General features: G+C 43.5%; 1 protein-coding gene across 1 annotated transcript in view; it reads right to left on the reverse strand.

The window, feature by feature from the left end:
- DYSF (dysferlin) overlaps positions 1–16363 on the reverse strand; it is a 591346-nt gene that overhangs the window by 190610 nt on the left and 384373 nt on the right. Inside the window, exons 34-35 of the mRNA XM_030190967.1 lie at positions 13222–13362; positions 2023–2041 (exon numbers count right to left, since the gene is read on the reverse strand). Coding sequence (XP_030046827.1) covers positions 2023–2041; positions 13222–13362 — 160 coding nt within the window. The remainder of the gene's footprint in view (positions 1–2022; positions 2042–13221; positions 13363–16363) is intronic.

Here is a 16363-nt window from a genome sequence, read left to right on the forward strand (position 1 = left end):
GGGCAGATGAGACAGGGACGATGAGGGTGTTATCAACTGAGATAGAGAGTGAAGGGAGAGGAGAAGTGGGTTTGGGTGGGAAGACAATAAGTTCGGTTTGGCCATGTTCAGTTTCAGGTGGCGGTTGGACATCCAGGCAGCAATGTTGGATAAGCAGGCCGATACTTTGGCCTGGGTTTCCGCAGTGATGTCTGGTGTGGAGAGATAAAGCTGGGTGTCGTCAGCTAAAGATGATAGTAGAAAACCATGAGATGAGATCAGGGAGCCCAGGGAAGAGGTTTAGATTGAAAAAAAGAAGGGGTCCAAGAGCAGATCCCCGAGGAACTCCAACAGAGAGCGGGATAGGGGTGGAGGACGAACCATGAGACTGCACTCTGAAGGTACGATGGGAGAGATAGGAGCAGAACCAGGAGAGGACAAGAGCCCTGGAACCCAAAAGAGGACAGTGTGTCAAGAAATAAATTGTGATTGACAGTGTCAAAAGCGGGCAGATAGGTCGAGGAGGATGAGGATGGAGTAGTAACCTTTGGATTTAAGGGGTCCTTATACTAAGGTGTGCTGAAAAATGGCTTGTCATAGTGTAGGAGCGGGTTTGGCCGGGCGCCAATCCATTTTTTCAACACACCTGTAAAAAAGTCCTTTTTTAATTTTTGTCAAAAATGGACGTGCGGCAATCAAAATTGCCATGCGTCCATTTTGAGTCTGAGACCTTACCGCCAGCCATTGACCTAGTGGTAAAGTCTCATGCGGTAACCAGGTGGTAATGACCTACGAGCGCCAAATGCCACTTGGCACGTGTAGCTGACGCGTGCAAGAAAATAAAAAATATTTTTGGGACCAGCATAGCACATGCATGCCAAAAATGAAACTACTGCAAGGGCCACGCTGTAGCCCTGCGGTAAATCCATTTTGGCACACATTGGGCTTACGCGGCTTAGTAAAAGGGCCCCTAAGTGCTGACACCTAGATGTGTATGTTGCTATGCTGCCCCATTGATGAATTAGATGTTGACAATTATAAAATGGCTGCTCCTGCCACATGTAGCTGGCACATACCAGGGCCCCGAGAGGGGGGCAGGGGGGACAAAATTCACCGGGCCCGGGCCTCCAAGGGGGGCCCGGTGCCGCAGTCCCCTCCACCCGCCCCCTTCCGTCCAAATCATAGCGCCTCACCTCAACCTTGCTCTGTGTGAAGGAAGCGCAGCAGCGGCAGTTTGCAGATTGCCTCCCTTCGGTCCTTCCCTCCCTGTATCCCGCCCTCGTCTACAATAACTTGCGCAAGGGCGGGACACAGGGAGGGAAGGCTCGAAGGGAGGCGATCTGAAGACTGCCGCTGCTGCACTTCTTTCACACGGAGCGAGGTAGCGGTGAGGCACTATGATTTGAATTCAGGGGGGCCTGGCCCGGTGGTGGACGGAGGGGGCAGCGATGACGATGACCTTGGGGGGCGGCGGCGGGGCCTCGGGGGCAGCCTTGCCCCGGGCCCGGCCCATTCTCTCAGCGGCCCTGGCACATACACATTCACTCCTGCATTTATGTAGAAAACATTCTAAACAGGGACATATCAAGGTGGGGCTACTGTTAAAATAATATTTTACTGTTTACCCCAGTAATTAGTAATTAGGTCTCATTGCTTAAAATGAGACCTGTGCTAAAATAGGACAAGTTAGTGGTAAAATAACACATCTTAATGGGAGCCCACATTGATAACTACACCCTAGGTCAGCAGATCCTTACTAAAATACTACCAGAATTTGACACATTCTCTCACCTGGATGTCTTAATTCTGATTTGTACATTTTTTTCCCAAAATCTGCTTTCACATGTAATATTCAGTGCCACTGGGAATTCACTGAATATATGCATTCATTTAAATCCTGGCACCAGCATTTAAATTAATGTACTTGCTAGTGTCACTAATATTAATTCTGTGATTTACACAGGTAACAGTAAATTCCTGTGAATATTGGTCTAGTAATTCTATTCTGCAGTTCTTATAAATAAAAATCATACCTCTAAGCCAGGATATGGTGGATGGCCGGCTAAGGAACACAGAAACAAAATAAAAAGTAAAATCAATAACTAGTGAAAAAAAGACTGCAATGTTGCTTTGAACACATTTATAACTATCATTTTCTTTAATGCAGCAGTCTTATTAGATGATACCCATTGAAAAGATTAAAGAACCCGAACTGTTCTGAATTCAGTCTTCACACTATTTTATATCAGCAGTACAAAACAATAGCACAGTAATGTCCAGGTTGCAGGAACAGAGAGGAAGTTATGCACATTTAGATTTGCCAAAACTAAATTCAAATTTTATTTTACAATTCTAGACACATAAACAAAAACTGTTCTATTAACCATGAACTAGAAAGATCTGAACTGTAACCATAATCAGGGATTGCTCCCATCCTGTGAATAGAAATTGCTATAGTAAATGACAAGGAGGATAAAAAGGGGAACTGATGGGGGAGAGGTTTCAGGAAAGTGGGGAGGGGGGGAGTCAGCATAAATTCACCCAATTTTGTAAAATGAAACGGATGAAAAAATGAATGTAATTTTGTTCATTTTTCTTTCATTCATTTTGAAAATAAATTGAAATGAAACAGGAAATTTAGTTAAAATTTCCTGTTTAATTTGAAATGAAAGCAAATCACTAATGGCTTCTTTTACAAAGCGGTGGTACTGATTCCCGGGCGGCAAATGCAATGAAGCCCATTCAGTTCTTATGGGCTTCATTGCATTTGCCACAAGGGGGATCAGTACTGTAGCTTTGTAAAAGAAGCCCTAAATTCTTTTCACATTTATCAGTCATCTTCTGCACCGTCCTTCACTGCCTTCTGTTCCTTCATCTTCCTAGTTATTCCTCCATCTCCCTTTCTTGTCTCTCCATCTGCCTCTTACCCCAGCCCTCCAGCTGTCTTTTCCTCATCCCAATCATCATCTACCTCATTCTCTGTCCAAGCTATGTCCTCCTCCCCTTCCATCCTCCCATCTGTATTTCATTTTCCGAGTGGAGGAGTAGCCTACTGGTTAGTGAGGTGTACTGAGAGGAAGAAGAAACAGGTTTAATTCCCACTGCAGCTCCTTGTGACTCTGGGCATGTCACTTAACTCTCCATTGCCCCAGGTACAAAATAAGTAACCACAGAAAGGCAGTGTATCAAATCCCATCCACTTTCCCTTTTCCATCCTCAATCTTCCTCTTTATGCTTCTTCTTCCTTCACACTATATGTATCCATCTCACTATCTCAAACATATCCCTCTTTCTTCTGTGATCTACATAGTTAAAGCTCTGGAATTCATTACCAGGTGGTGTGGTAAAAGCACTTGGCATAGCTGAGTTTAAAAAAAAGGTTTTGACAAGTTCCAGGAAGAAAAGTTCATAAATAGTTATTTAAAAGATAGACTTAGGGAAAGTCAATGCTTATTCCTGGGGATAAGCAACACAGAATACATCTACATTTTGGGATACTCTCAGGTACTTGTGAATTGGAGTGGTCACTGTTCAAAACGGGCTTAATGGAGCTGTGTTCCGACCCATCATGAAATTCATGTGTTCTTTCCTTGGAAGGGTGATATGAGTCATGGAAGACATGGCTTACAAGCTAATGATTAATCTTGATGAATAGAGAATGGCTTTTCCTCTAGATTTTTTGAATCATGATTTTCAGTGCCAGTAGAGGATATGCAAAAATATGTGGTCAACAGATGTCATGTAGAAGTGGATCTAGCATTGCCTTCAACATCAGAACTTCAGGCAAGGATGGAATATCAACATCTTAACACTTCACACATCAGGTGTGAAGTATTAAGGGTGCTGACATTTGAAATATTAAGGAATTGTCAAAGGGCAGTGGACTAGGTTGTAGTGTTATACTTTCAGTAAACATGCAAGCAAAACATTCAGAGACATATCACTTATGATACTGGCTTGCTCTTGGACACTAAACTTAACAGTAACAGTAAATTTTACCAGTCGATATTCAGCACGATTTAACCGGCCAGGAACGGCTCCTGGTCGGTTAAATAGCACATATCCACAAATATTCAGCGGAAGAGACAGATTATCTCCCACTGAATATTCGTGGTCAGCACATACCCTCGGTTCTATATAGTGTGCTTAGATTTAGGCACCAAAATAGGCGCGGATTCTATAACACTGCACGTAACTTAATTGGCTGAACAAGCAATAATGAGCACTAATTGCACTGATTAGAATTTAGGCGCATAACTCGCTAAGCATATTCTGTAATGATATGCATCGAACTTCTAACGTGTGCAGTCAAAAATGGGCATGTTTATGGGTGAGGAAATGGGCATTTCATGGGCGTTCCAAAATTTAGGTGTCTAGTTATAGAATATGGCCCAGTGTGACTTAATCTATGCACTGAGATTTACACCAGGTTTTCACTGGTGTAAATGGATGCGCGCAGATATCAGTGCTGAAATATGAACTAGGCATATTCTATAATCAGCACCTAAATCTAGGCGCCGATTATAGAATACATTTAGTAGGTGCTGATTTCAGCGCCAATTTTTTAGGCGCCATATATAGAATCTCGTCCATAGTGGCTACCCAGTTATATCGCATAATATAACCGGCTGTCTGCGAATATTCAGCACTTCGCCTGCCAAGTTAAGTGGCCAAACTGGGCCACCGAAATAGCAGGCCTATCTTTGGCCACTATAAATTCAATCAGCCAGCATTGAATATTATCTTAGATGGTTATGTTTATAGTGGCTGAAAAAAACCCAGATATTCAATGCTGGTCAACAGAAACGGCCTAGCATTGAATATCTGGGCTCAACACTGACCACAGGACATAGACAGCCTGCCTCTCGTGTGCTGAATATTGGCCCTTTAGTCTGTTAGAAGCTCTACCTCAAAAATAAGGATGCATAAAACATTTCAGGCCCAATATTCAGCACATGGTAGTCAGTGGTTTTTAACCCGCTGACAGTAATGGGCTGAAGTAAGACTAGATATTCACTGATGGACTGTGTCCAGATGTTAACCAGGAACCAGCTGATATTCAAACCAATGCCTGGTTAGCTCAGTGGATAAAGTTAAGCCTTTTTGCTGTCCTAACTTTATCCACTTACTTAGGTGCCCTTTTACTAAGCCGTGGGATGGCCTACACACGTGTAGTGCACGCCACAAACAGGACTAATGCCAGGCTAGCGTGCCCCCAGGCGGTAATTTTGGATTTGGCACAAGCTCATTCCGGCGGTCGAAATTATTTTTTTAATTTTCTACCGCAAGGCGTTTCCGGCGGTAATTGGCAGTTGGCGTGTGCTGAAGTTACCACGTGTGCAGCGCGTGAGCCCTTACTGATCAATGGGTGGTGGTTAAGGGCTCAGGCCGTAAATAGGCGTGCGCTAGTTTTAATTTTAGTGCACACCCATTTCCCAGCCCATTAAAAAATGTTGTTTTTCCCAGACACAGTAAAAAATGGCCCGGTGTGCGCCAAAAAAACATGCCCATCGCGGCTTAGTAAAAGGACCCCTTAACTAGTTAATGGACTGAATATCGCTGATAACCAGTTAAGTGCCAGCTCTGCCTCTAGATCACACAGGAACTAGTGCTGTTGTGGTTACAGGCAATATTATACGAGTAGTGCAGTTGAAGTGCAGCTGAAAGATGGCCAGCTCAGCAGAATTTAACCGGGCAGGAGCCTGTACAGCCTGGTTAAACCCTTTTGAATATCGATCCCTTCAATCCCAGTTCAAACCAGGCAAATTTCAGTCATTATATTCTAAAAAAAAATTAAATTGTCAAGATAGTCTTATAGCGTAGGTTCCCTAAATTTTCACAATTTTGCAAGTCACTGGAGTTCAGCAATGTAATGTCTACATTTTTGCATCAATTAGTATAAATGAATTATCTGGACAATCTCAAATGACTTGACTAGGCAATATATTTAAAATGTATCTGTGAGTGGTAATAAAAATACTAGTAAACATATGACTGTAGCTAACCCCGCAGCACTCAGAAGAACAGCTTTATTTCAAGTCCTATCTCAGATATTACTTGTTTGGATATGAAAGAAAGATGCTTGGCATACACATCTCCTGCTGCTAGGTTTCCCAGATCTGAGGTTTTGGAATGGTCCAGTGTTTATGCCTCAAGAATTCATAGTCAGAATTTGTTGAAGAGAAGAAAATCCTGTTCCATGGTGATTCTGGCAAAGTTAAGATGCTTGTCAGACAGAAGACCACTTGTCTGGTTGATTTTCTTATAGTGCTTTACTTGTTTGCAAACATGAGGGCTGAAAAAGAGATCCGACTCGCATTGTCAAATTGTTGCCTCATATGTAAGGTAGATTTACTAGTAGTAGTAATGGTGTCAATGCATTAATATGCATCTGAATTTAATACAGATACACTGCAAGAGGGGAACACTCCTGCATTCCAATGTTGAAGGTACATGGGGGGGGGGGGGGGTTCTGAGTGCATTAGAGGGATTCGGAAGGGCATGGAGTGGTCCACTTGGACCCCTTTTATGAGAGAGAATGTGGTAAGGGAATGGGATGGAGGTGCAAGGGGTCACTTCGTCCACCAGGGAAAATATTCGTGGTGGGAGGTCCAGATGATTGCAGACCACCAAGGCATTTGTGGGGGTCAGGGGGCTCCTGAGAGTCAAGGTGAGATACTGGAAGTATCCAGAGGGCAGGAGGATCAAGTTTAAGGGGGGTTTGGGCAGATTCCTGAAGGAATGTCCATTGAACAGTATTAATTTTTTTTTTTTGGGGGGGGGGGGGGGGTGCCGGGTTCTTGAGGCCTGGATTGGCCGCTGTCAGAGACAGGTTGCTGGGCTTGATGGACCCTTGGTCTTTTCCCAGTATGGTGGTGCTTATGTGCTAAGGAGTCAGGGTGCTGCAATGGTGCCCATTTGGGAGAGTTAGAAGACATTGCACTAAATGAAAAGCGGAGTGGAGGAGATGTCTAGTGGTGGGCATGGCAGGCTTTGATCCTGGCAACCTGGATTCGGCTCCTTATGGCCTTGGGCAAGTCGCAACCCTCCACAGCTCCAGGTACAAAAACTTAGATTGTAAGCCTACTAGAGTCAGAGAAAGTGCCTGTATATAGGGCCCCTTTTACAAAGACGTGCTATTGTTTTTTAGCAGGTGCTAAAATTAAGTGTGTGCTAAACGCTAGAGATGGGCGTCTCTAGTGTTAACATGTGCTAGTCATTAGTGCGTGCTAATAACACTAGTGCGCCTTTGTAAAAGACCCCCATAATGTGTACAGCACTGCATATGTCAAGTAGCACCATAGAAAAGGTAGATATAACAGGCATCTCTGAACCTGGTGGAAGGAACATAACCAATGGGACACTGTCATACCAGGGTATAAATTATATCACTGTGATAGGGAAGATCAAACTGGTGGAGGGGTAGCATTATATGTTAAAGAGGGCCATGAATCAAATAGACTAAAAGTTCTGCAGGACAGAAACACATCTTAGAATCCTTACGGATAGAAATTCCACACGTAAAGGGGAAAAGGATAGTAATAGAAGTGTACCACCATCCACCTGGCCAGGATGAACAGACTAATGTAGAAATGTTATCAAAAATTAGGGAGGCTAACCAACTGGGTAACACAATAATAATGGGTGATTTCAATTATCCCGATATTGACTGGATTAATGTAACATTGGGGCATACTAGGGACATAAAGTTCCTAGATGCAATCAAGGACTGCTTTATGGAACAGGATCCAACAACATAGAGAACAGTTATAGATCTAGTCCATAGTGGACTGTATGATCTGTTTAAGAAGTAATGGTGCTGGGGCCACTTCCCAACAGTGATCATAACATGATCAGATTAGATTTAATAATCATACACACAGGAAAACCAATACGTTAGCATGGAAATACTTCCAAAACAAATAGGAGGAAATATTTTTCACGCAACGAATAGTTAAGCTATGGAACTCTTTGCCGGAAGAGGTGGTAACAGCAGCTACGTGTATCTGGGTTTTGGACAAGTTCCTGGAGGAAACGTCTATAGTCTACTATTGAGACAGACATGGGGAAGCAACTGCTTGCCCTGGAATTTGTAAAATGGAGTGTTGCCATGATTTGGTTTCTGCCAGGTACTTGTGACCTGGCTTGGCCACTGTTTATAAAACAGGATATTGAGCTATATGGACCACTGGTCTGACCCAGTATGGCTACTCTTATGTTCCTATTTAACTTTCATAAAGGAGACTATCCAGCTTATTTTCTAAAGAGAAAGATGCCCATATTTCGACCGAAATCGGGAGATGGGGCGTCTTTCTCCCGTGGGCGCCCAAATCGGTATAATCGAAAGCCGATTTTGGCATCTTCACTGCACTCCGTCACGGAAACGGCCAAAGTTGACGGGGGCGTGTCGGAGGCGTGGTGAAGGCGGAACTGGGGCATGGTTATCGGCCGAGGAGAGATGGGCGGCTTTCGCCGATAATGGAAAAAAAAATAGCTGTTTTTAGCGAGAATTTAGGTCACTTTTTTTTTTACCCTTTTTTTCCACGATCAAGTCCCAAAAAAGTGCCCTAAATGACCAGATGACCACCAGAGGGAATCGGGGATGACCTCCCCTGACTCCCCCAGTGGTCACTAACCCCCTCCCACAAAAAAAACAACTTTAAAAACTTTTTTCCCAGCCTGTATGCCAGCCTCAAATGTCATACCCAGCTCCATCACAGCAGTATGCAGGTCCCTGGAGCAGTTGTTAGTGGATGGATTTCAGCCAGGTGGACCCAGGCCCATCCCCCCTACCTGTTACACTTGTGCTGGTTAATGCTGAGCCCTCCAAAAAAAAACCAAAACCCACTGTACCCACATGTAGGTGCCCACTTCACCCCTTAGGGCTATGGTAATGGTGTAGACTTGTGGGCAGTGGGTTTTGGAGGGATTTGGGGGGCTCAGTACACAAGGGAAGGGTGCTATGCACCTGGGAGCTCTTTTACTGTTTTTTGTTAATTTGTAAAAGTGCCCCCTAGGGTGCCCGGTTGGTGTCCTGGCATGTGAGGGGGACCAGTGCACTACGAATCCTGGCCCCTCCCACGACCCAATGCCTTGGATTTGTTCATTTTTGAGCTGGATGCCTTCGGTTTCCATTATCGCTGAAAAACAAAACCACCCAGCTCAAATCCGCACAAATCCGATGCATTTGGCTGGCACAAACCGTATTATCGGAAAAAAGATGGACGACCATTTTTTTGAAAATAGGGTTTGTCCCACCCTTCACGTACCCGTTCTCAGAGATAGACGCCCATGGAGATGGGCGTTCGCGTTCGATTATGCCCCTCCACGTTAAACTTAGGAGAACAATTTAAAAAATCCTAGAGAAACAGCTGCAAAAATTTACAACAGGTGTGGATGCTGTTCACAAATATTATCCTGGATGCCCAGACCAGATGTATTCTACATATTAAAAAAAGGCAGAAGAAAAGCCAACAGCAGCTGACATGGTTAAAAAGTGAGGTGAAGGGGGCTGTTAGTGCTAAAAAAGAATCATTCAGAATATGGCAGAAGGATCACGGATCAAGGTTACATTTATTTGATTATCAGCTTAGGGCAAAAATTTACATGAGGCGTGGATGCTGTTCAAAAATACCATCCTGGAAGCCAAGACCAGATATATTTCATATATTTAAAAAGGAGAAAGGAAGGCCAAATGACAGCCAACATGGTTAAAAAGTGAGGTGAAGAAAGCTATTAGAGCTAAAAGAAAATCCTTCAGAAAATGGAAGGATCTGACTGAAGATAAAAGGAACATAAGGATTGGCAAGCCAAATGTAAAGCGCTGATGAGGAAGGCAAGGAGAAACTTTGAAAAGAAGCTTGCCTTGTAGGCAAAAAGGCAGAATAATTTTTGGGGAGGGTATATTAGAAGCAAGAAGCCAGTAAAAGAATCCATTGGACCGCTAGATGACCAAAGGGTAAAAAGGGAACTCTTTGCTTCAGTTTTCCCTGAGGAAGATGTGGTGGAGATACATGGCAGAAATAGTATTTAATGGTTATAAGTCAGAGGAACTGAAACAAATCTCTGTAAACCTAGAAGGTGTAATGGGGTAATTTGACAAACTAAAGAGTAGCAAATCATCTGTTCCTGAAGATATGCATCCCAGAGTACTGACAGAATTAAAAAAAAAATAGCTTGCAGAGCTATTATTAATAATATGTAATTTATCTTAAAAATCAAGTATGGTATTGGAAAATTGGAGGGTGATCAATGCAACATTAATTTTTAAAAGGGTTCCAGAGGTGACCCGGGAAATTATAGACCAGTGATCCTGACATCAGTGCTGGGCAAAATGGTAGAGACTAGTATTACGAACAAAATTACTGAGCATATACATAGGCATGGATTAAAGGGACATACCCAACAAGGATTGAGCCAAGGAAACTTGCCTCACCAATCTGTAACATTTCTTTGAAGGGGTGAATAAGCATGTGGATAAAGGTGATATTTAGGGGCATAATCGAACGCGAACGCCCATCTCCATGGGCGTCTATCTCCGAGAATGGGTACGTGAACGGGCGGGACAGACCGTATTTTTGAAAAAAATGGGTATCCATCTTTTTTTCGATAATACGGTTTGTGCAGGGCAAATGCATCGGATTTGTGCGGATTTGAGCTGGGCGGTTTCGTTTTTCAGCGATAACGGAAACCGAAGGTGCCCAGCTCAAAAACGAACAAATCCAAGGCATTTGGTAGTGGGAGGGGCCATGATTCGTAGTGCACTGGTCCCCCGTACATGCCAGGACACCAACCGGGCACACTTGTTTAGCATATTCATAAATAATCTAAAAATGGGAATAATGAGTAAGGTGATTAAGGGCAATTTTTATCAAGCTGCGGAAAAAGGGGCCCTGCGGTAGCATCAGCATGTGGATTTGCCATGCAATGAAGCCCCTTTTACCGCAGCCGGTAAGAGGCAAAATAAATGGCTGTGCAGTAAGTGCACACTTACAACACAGCCATTTCTGGGGGAGCCCTTACTGCCACCTATTTAGGAGGTGCACCGTACTGCCTGATTACCACCAGGTATACCCCCAGTGCAAAAAAATATATAAATTATCTGTCGCGACAGTAGTTCCAGATTGGAGTGCGCCAACACTGCAGTAGCTCTACCAAGGCATTGTAAAAGGGCCCCTAAATTTGCTGATGACACAAGGTAATTCAAAGTTGTTAAATCAAGAGCACTGTAAAAAATTGCAAAAGGACCTTACAAGACTAGGCATCCAAATGGCACATATTTAATGTAAGCAATTGCAAAGTGATGCATGCAGGAAAGAGGAACCCAGTGGCGTACCTAGGTTGGCTGCCACCTGGGATGGGTTGCTGCTATGCCCTCTCCTCCGGTGCATCACCTTCCTCCCCCCCCCCCCAAAGCACATCACCCCCCCTCTGAAGCTCATTCACACCCCCCCCCCCCCCCCCCCCCCCCCCCCGAAGCACATCATGGAGGAGTAGCCTAGTGGTTAGTGCAGCGGATTTTGATCCTGGGGAACTGGGTTCGATTCCCACTGCAGCTCCTTGTGACTGTGGGCAAGTCACTTAACCCTCCATTGCCCCAGGTACAAAATACGTACCTGTATATAATATGTAAACCACTTTGAATGTAGTTGCAAAAACCACAGAAAGGCGGTGTATCAAGTCCCATTTCCCTTTCTCCCTTTCCATCATCCTCACCACCTGGGGGTGCACAGAGCAGTCACACAGCTGATGGCCCTGCTAGTCCCCTGCCCCAGAATATGAAGTAACATCAGAGGGGGGGCAGAGAACCATAGGAGCTGACAGCCATACGACTGCTCTGTGCACCCCCTTGCTGCCTGCTAGGGCGGACCGCCCCCACCACCTTGCCCTTGGAATGCTATTGGAGGAACCAAAACTATAGTTGCATGATGCAATGCTCCACATTAGAAGTCACCACCCAGTAAGAGGATCTAGGTATCATCGTTGATGATACATTTAAGCTCTTTGCTCAGTGTGCAGAGGAGGCTAAAGGGGATGGGACAACTTCTCTGTGAGGGAATGAGGATAAGGCTCTTCTGCTTGCAGAACAGACAGCTGAGGGGAGATATGATAGAGGTCTATGCACTAAGTTTCTGCACAGATTTTTACAGTAGGAGCTATTTTTTTATTCAGTTCTTTGCCAGCGATTTGTGTACCCCCACTGCACTATACTTTATCACAGTGCTTTTGCTCACAGTTTTCCTGTTCTAGGCGGTTTTCTGCACTGGTAAGACTAGAACAGAAAAAATTTGCGTAAACTGCAGTGGCTCCAGGATGTGCCAAAGTTATCTGCTTATGCTGAACTGAATTATTTCCTTTTTAGAAACTAGCATGAACTAAGTCTTAGGGGCCCTTTTACTAAGGTGTAAAAAGCTATTAACACACAAATTCATGTCGTGTGAGTTAGGGCATGCATATTCATGCATTAACCATATGTTATCATAAGGGATGGGCAGTGGGTAGAGAATAGGCTGGGACTTCATTTTATAGTTGGCATATGGTAGTTACAGTGTGCTAACTGTAACTTGAGCTGTTAACGTGGGACCATTTAGTGCTTTTGCGCTAATTGACAAAAGAATATACACACGCTAATGAACTTTTCAGCGTGGTATCTGCTGAGGACATGCAGGGCATGATCCAACAATTAGCACACAAAAACTTAGTGCATTCTGGTATAAGACCACCTTAGCATCAGAGTAAAAGTATAGTCACAACAATTGTGCATAATGAATTTTATTTCGAATAGTTATATTGTAAAGTTTAACATGGATAATGGGACATTTTTAATGCCTCTTTGATCCACTATAGGTTAATCTATTTCATATACTTATGACTGGAGTCATTTTATACCTGAGTACCAAATGCATTGCATGCTCAAAGGAAATTCCACTTGAAGAGACACATGTAATCAATGCTCTTGTGTTATCTTGCAAAATTTGTAGCCACATTAAGAAAGCAAATTACAGATTTCTCTGTGCCTCCTTTCTACTTGGACTTTAAAAAAATCTGGTTTTGGCAGAAGGTTATACCTACAACACCTTGACTATACAACTGTTACATTATTAGATTCTCTTCTGTACTTGTTTGTAGCCAATCTATCTATGACCATTACAGAATAGGAACTGGTTTCCAACTTGCTATAATAAATCCTGCATCTGAAGTGACTGTAGCAAACATTTGTCATTGGAATGGTATTTTTCTTACCTTCTCCCTTTTAATAAGTTCAAAAGCAGCAAGTAGTTCTCCTGCATTTTTATTTCCCCTAATAACTGGATACCAGGACAACCTGGGGGAGCGCTCCAGACTTGGCTTACAGATACAACGGCCCATGTACTCATCAGCACCCTAAAATAAAGGTAGTCAATGAAAAGTCATCAGTTTCATTATCTGTATCTGCATCAATAGTGATTGATAAACTGATCAGGGGAGGTTATAAGGAAGTTTAACAAGTAATGGTTGTTTGCTGCAGAAGTACTGTACCCTTTCCTAAGAAGAAATTATGTGCTTTATACCAGTCTGCACTCTATAGAGGCAACTTTATAATTGGGTGCCCCCATTTAGATGACCCGAGGACACATGGAGGGGCATAATCGAACGTGAACGCCCATCTCCATAGGCGTCTATCTCCGAGAACAGGTACGTGAAGGGGCGGGACAAACCGTATTTTCGAAAAAAATGGGCGTCCATCTTTTTTCCGATAATACGGTTTGTGCCAGCCAAATGCATCGGATTTGTGCGGATTTGAGCTGGGCGGTATGGTTTTCAGCGATAATGGAAACCGAAGGTGCCCAGCTCAAAAACGAACAAATCCAAGGCATTGGGTCATGGGAGGGGCCAGGATTCGTAGTGCACTGGTCCCCCTCACATGCCAGGACACCAACCGAGCACCTTAGGGGGCACTGCAGTGGACTTCATTAATTGCTCCCAGGTACATAGCTCCCTTCCCTCGGGTTCTGAGCCCCCCAAATCCCCCCCAAAACCCACTCCCCACAACTCTACACCATTACCATAGCACTTATGGCTGAAGGGGGGCACCTAGATGTGGGTACAGTGGGTTTTGGGGGCGGTTTGTTGGGCTCCCATTTACCAGCACAAGTGTAATCGGTAGTGGGGGGATGGGCCTGGGTCCACCTGGCTGAAGTCCACTGCACCCACTAACAACTGCTCCAGAGACCTGCATACTGCTATGATGGAGCTGGGTATGACATTTGAGGCTGGCATACAGGCTGGAAAAAAAAGTTTTTAAAGTTCTTTTTTTTTGGGTGGGAGGGGGTTAGTGACCACTGGGGGAATCAGGGGTGGTCATCCCCGATTCCCTCCGGTGGTCATCTGGTCATTTAGGGCACTTTTTTGGGACTTGTTCGTGAAAAAAAGGGTCCAAAAAAGTGACCCAAATTCGCGCTAAAAACACCTTTCTTTTTTCTATTATCGGCCGAGGACGCCCATCTCTCCTCAGCCGATAAACACGCCCCAGTCCTGCCTTCACCACGCCTGACACGCCCCGTCAACTTTGGCCGTTTCCGCGACAGATTGCAGTTGAAGCCGCCCAAAATCAGCTTTCGATTATACCAATTTGGGCACCCACGGGAGAAAGACGCTCCTCTCCCGATTTGGGTCGAAATATGGGCATCTTTCTCTTTCAAAAATAAGGTGGATAGGGGTCTTTTTACAAAGGCTCGCTACCATTTTTAGCACGTGCTAAAAATAAGAGTGCACTAAACGCTAGAGATGCCCATCAATTCCTATACCCTATTTTAATCTTATCTCAAACACTCTATCATATTATATTCACAGATAGTCAATGCTACCACTATTCTAGCTAAAGTATACCTTCATTCATAGTTCAACATTATTTGATGAACGGGGATCCTCAGAATTTTGTTTGACAACATACACCTTCCAGGAAACTTGTTCCAACATTTTTAGTGGTGTTGTTCACATCGTCATTGATCCACCCGTTTGCTTTTTTCCTATAGCGATCTATTTTTTTCAAGAATTTATAATTCACTTTTTCATAAAGCTCTCTTCATAAATCAACATCTTCCAATAAGTCTTCCTCAAATCTTAACATCGAAATGTATTATAATCATAACACTTAACTTTCAGCGGTTTTAAGCAGCGATTTTTCTCCCGAATCAAACCTCTGTAGAAAAATCATAGTTTTCCCCATCTATTTTGGCATTTAAGCTATTTCCATTTATCTGCTTTCACTGTCTCATATTTTCTGATTAAACATAGTTCCGCACAAATGATCCTCTAACACTGAGTTATCATGCCAAATAATGATAAAGGGGCCAATATTCAGACACCAGGAGAGAGCCCGGCTAACTCCCACATTTGGAAGTCAGCCCATATATTTAATGCCAGGTCATTTCTGGTGACCGCCATTGAATATCTGGTTTATTTCTAGCCAGCTAAATCAGTATTCAAAGATAGCCAGTTAACTTTAAACCGGCTAAATATATACCAGCTATTTAAGCAACCCAATGTGGCTACTTACAATAGCCGGATATGAATTGAATATTTGGGAATAGCTAGCTATATCGTGCAATATAACCAATTATCCCCTAGGCGCTAACCAGGAATATTCAGCAGGAGGTAACCGGCTATCCCCTACTGATTATCGCTGAATAGCCTGTTAAGTGCCATTTAACTGGCCAGGTGCTGATCCTGGCCGGTCAAATGGTTTTGAATATCGGGGGAAAGAGTTTAATGCTAGTGTTATAAAGTAGTACACTGGCAAGACTTATCCCTTACCTTGCCAGTGTCTAAATGATACTGTTTTACTCCTTCTGCTGTTGTTTAATATAAAGCTCTTATACCCACAGTCTGTGACAGCATTCTTTTCGCCATTCTATGTATTTCCAAATACAGCATCAATACAAATTGAAAGCTCACTGGTGTCCTAAAGACTTCCAAGTAAGGCCTTGTGGCTGAAACATGACTCGTGTTGAGTCTTGAATTCTGCCAATCAATAAAAGTGATAAACAGACCTTCAGAATGTCTGTATTGTCATCTGTCACCTTCACTATGTCTATGTGTGAATAACCATTTTCCGGCCTTGCACTATTCTGTACATACACCGATATTCAATAGCATGGACTTTGCAGGTGGGCATTCAACCGGTGGAGTCTGGTTGGCAGCCCACATTTATGTGTGTGCATTATAAAATGCTGTAGAGGGGCATTTTCAATATGATGTCTAAATCTAATTTTGGACATTTTTTTCCAAACTTCCAAAAATCCAGTAGCAAAAATGACCATTTTCAAACCAGAAAAACATCCAAAGCCTACCAAAAGTCTACTGTACTCACCCATACACCACTACAATAGGTCTTATAGCTGCA

The sequence above is a fragment of the Microcaecilia unicolor genome, chromosome 2, assembly GCF_901765095.1.
Source record: "Microcaecilia unicolor chromosome 2, aMicUni1.1, whole genome shotgun sequence".
Classification (NCBI taxonomy): domain Eukaryota; kingdom Metazoa; phylum Chordata; class Amphibia; order Gymnophiona; family Siphonopidae; genus Microcaecilia; species Microcaecilia unicolor.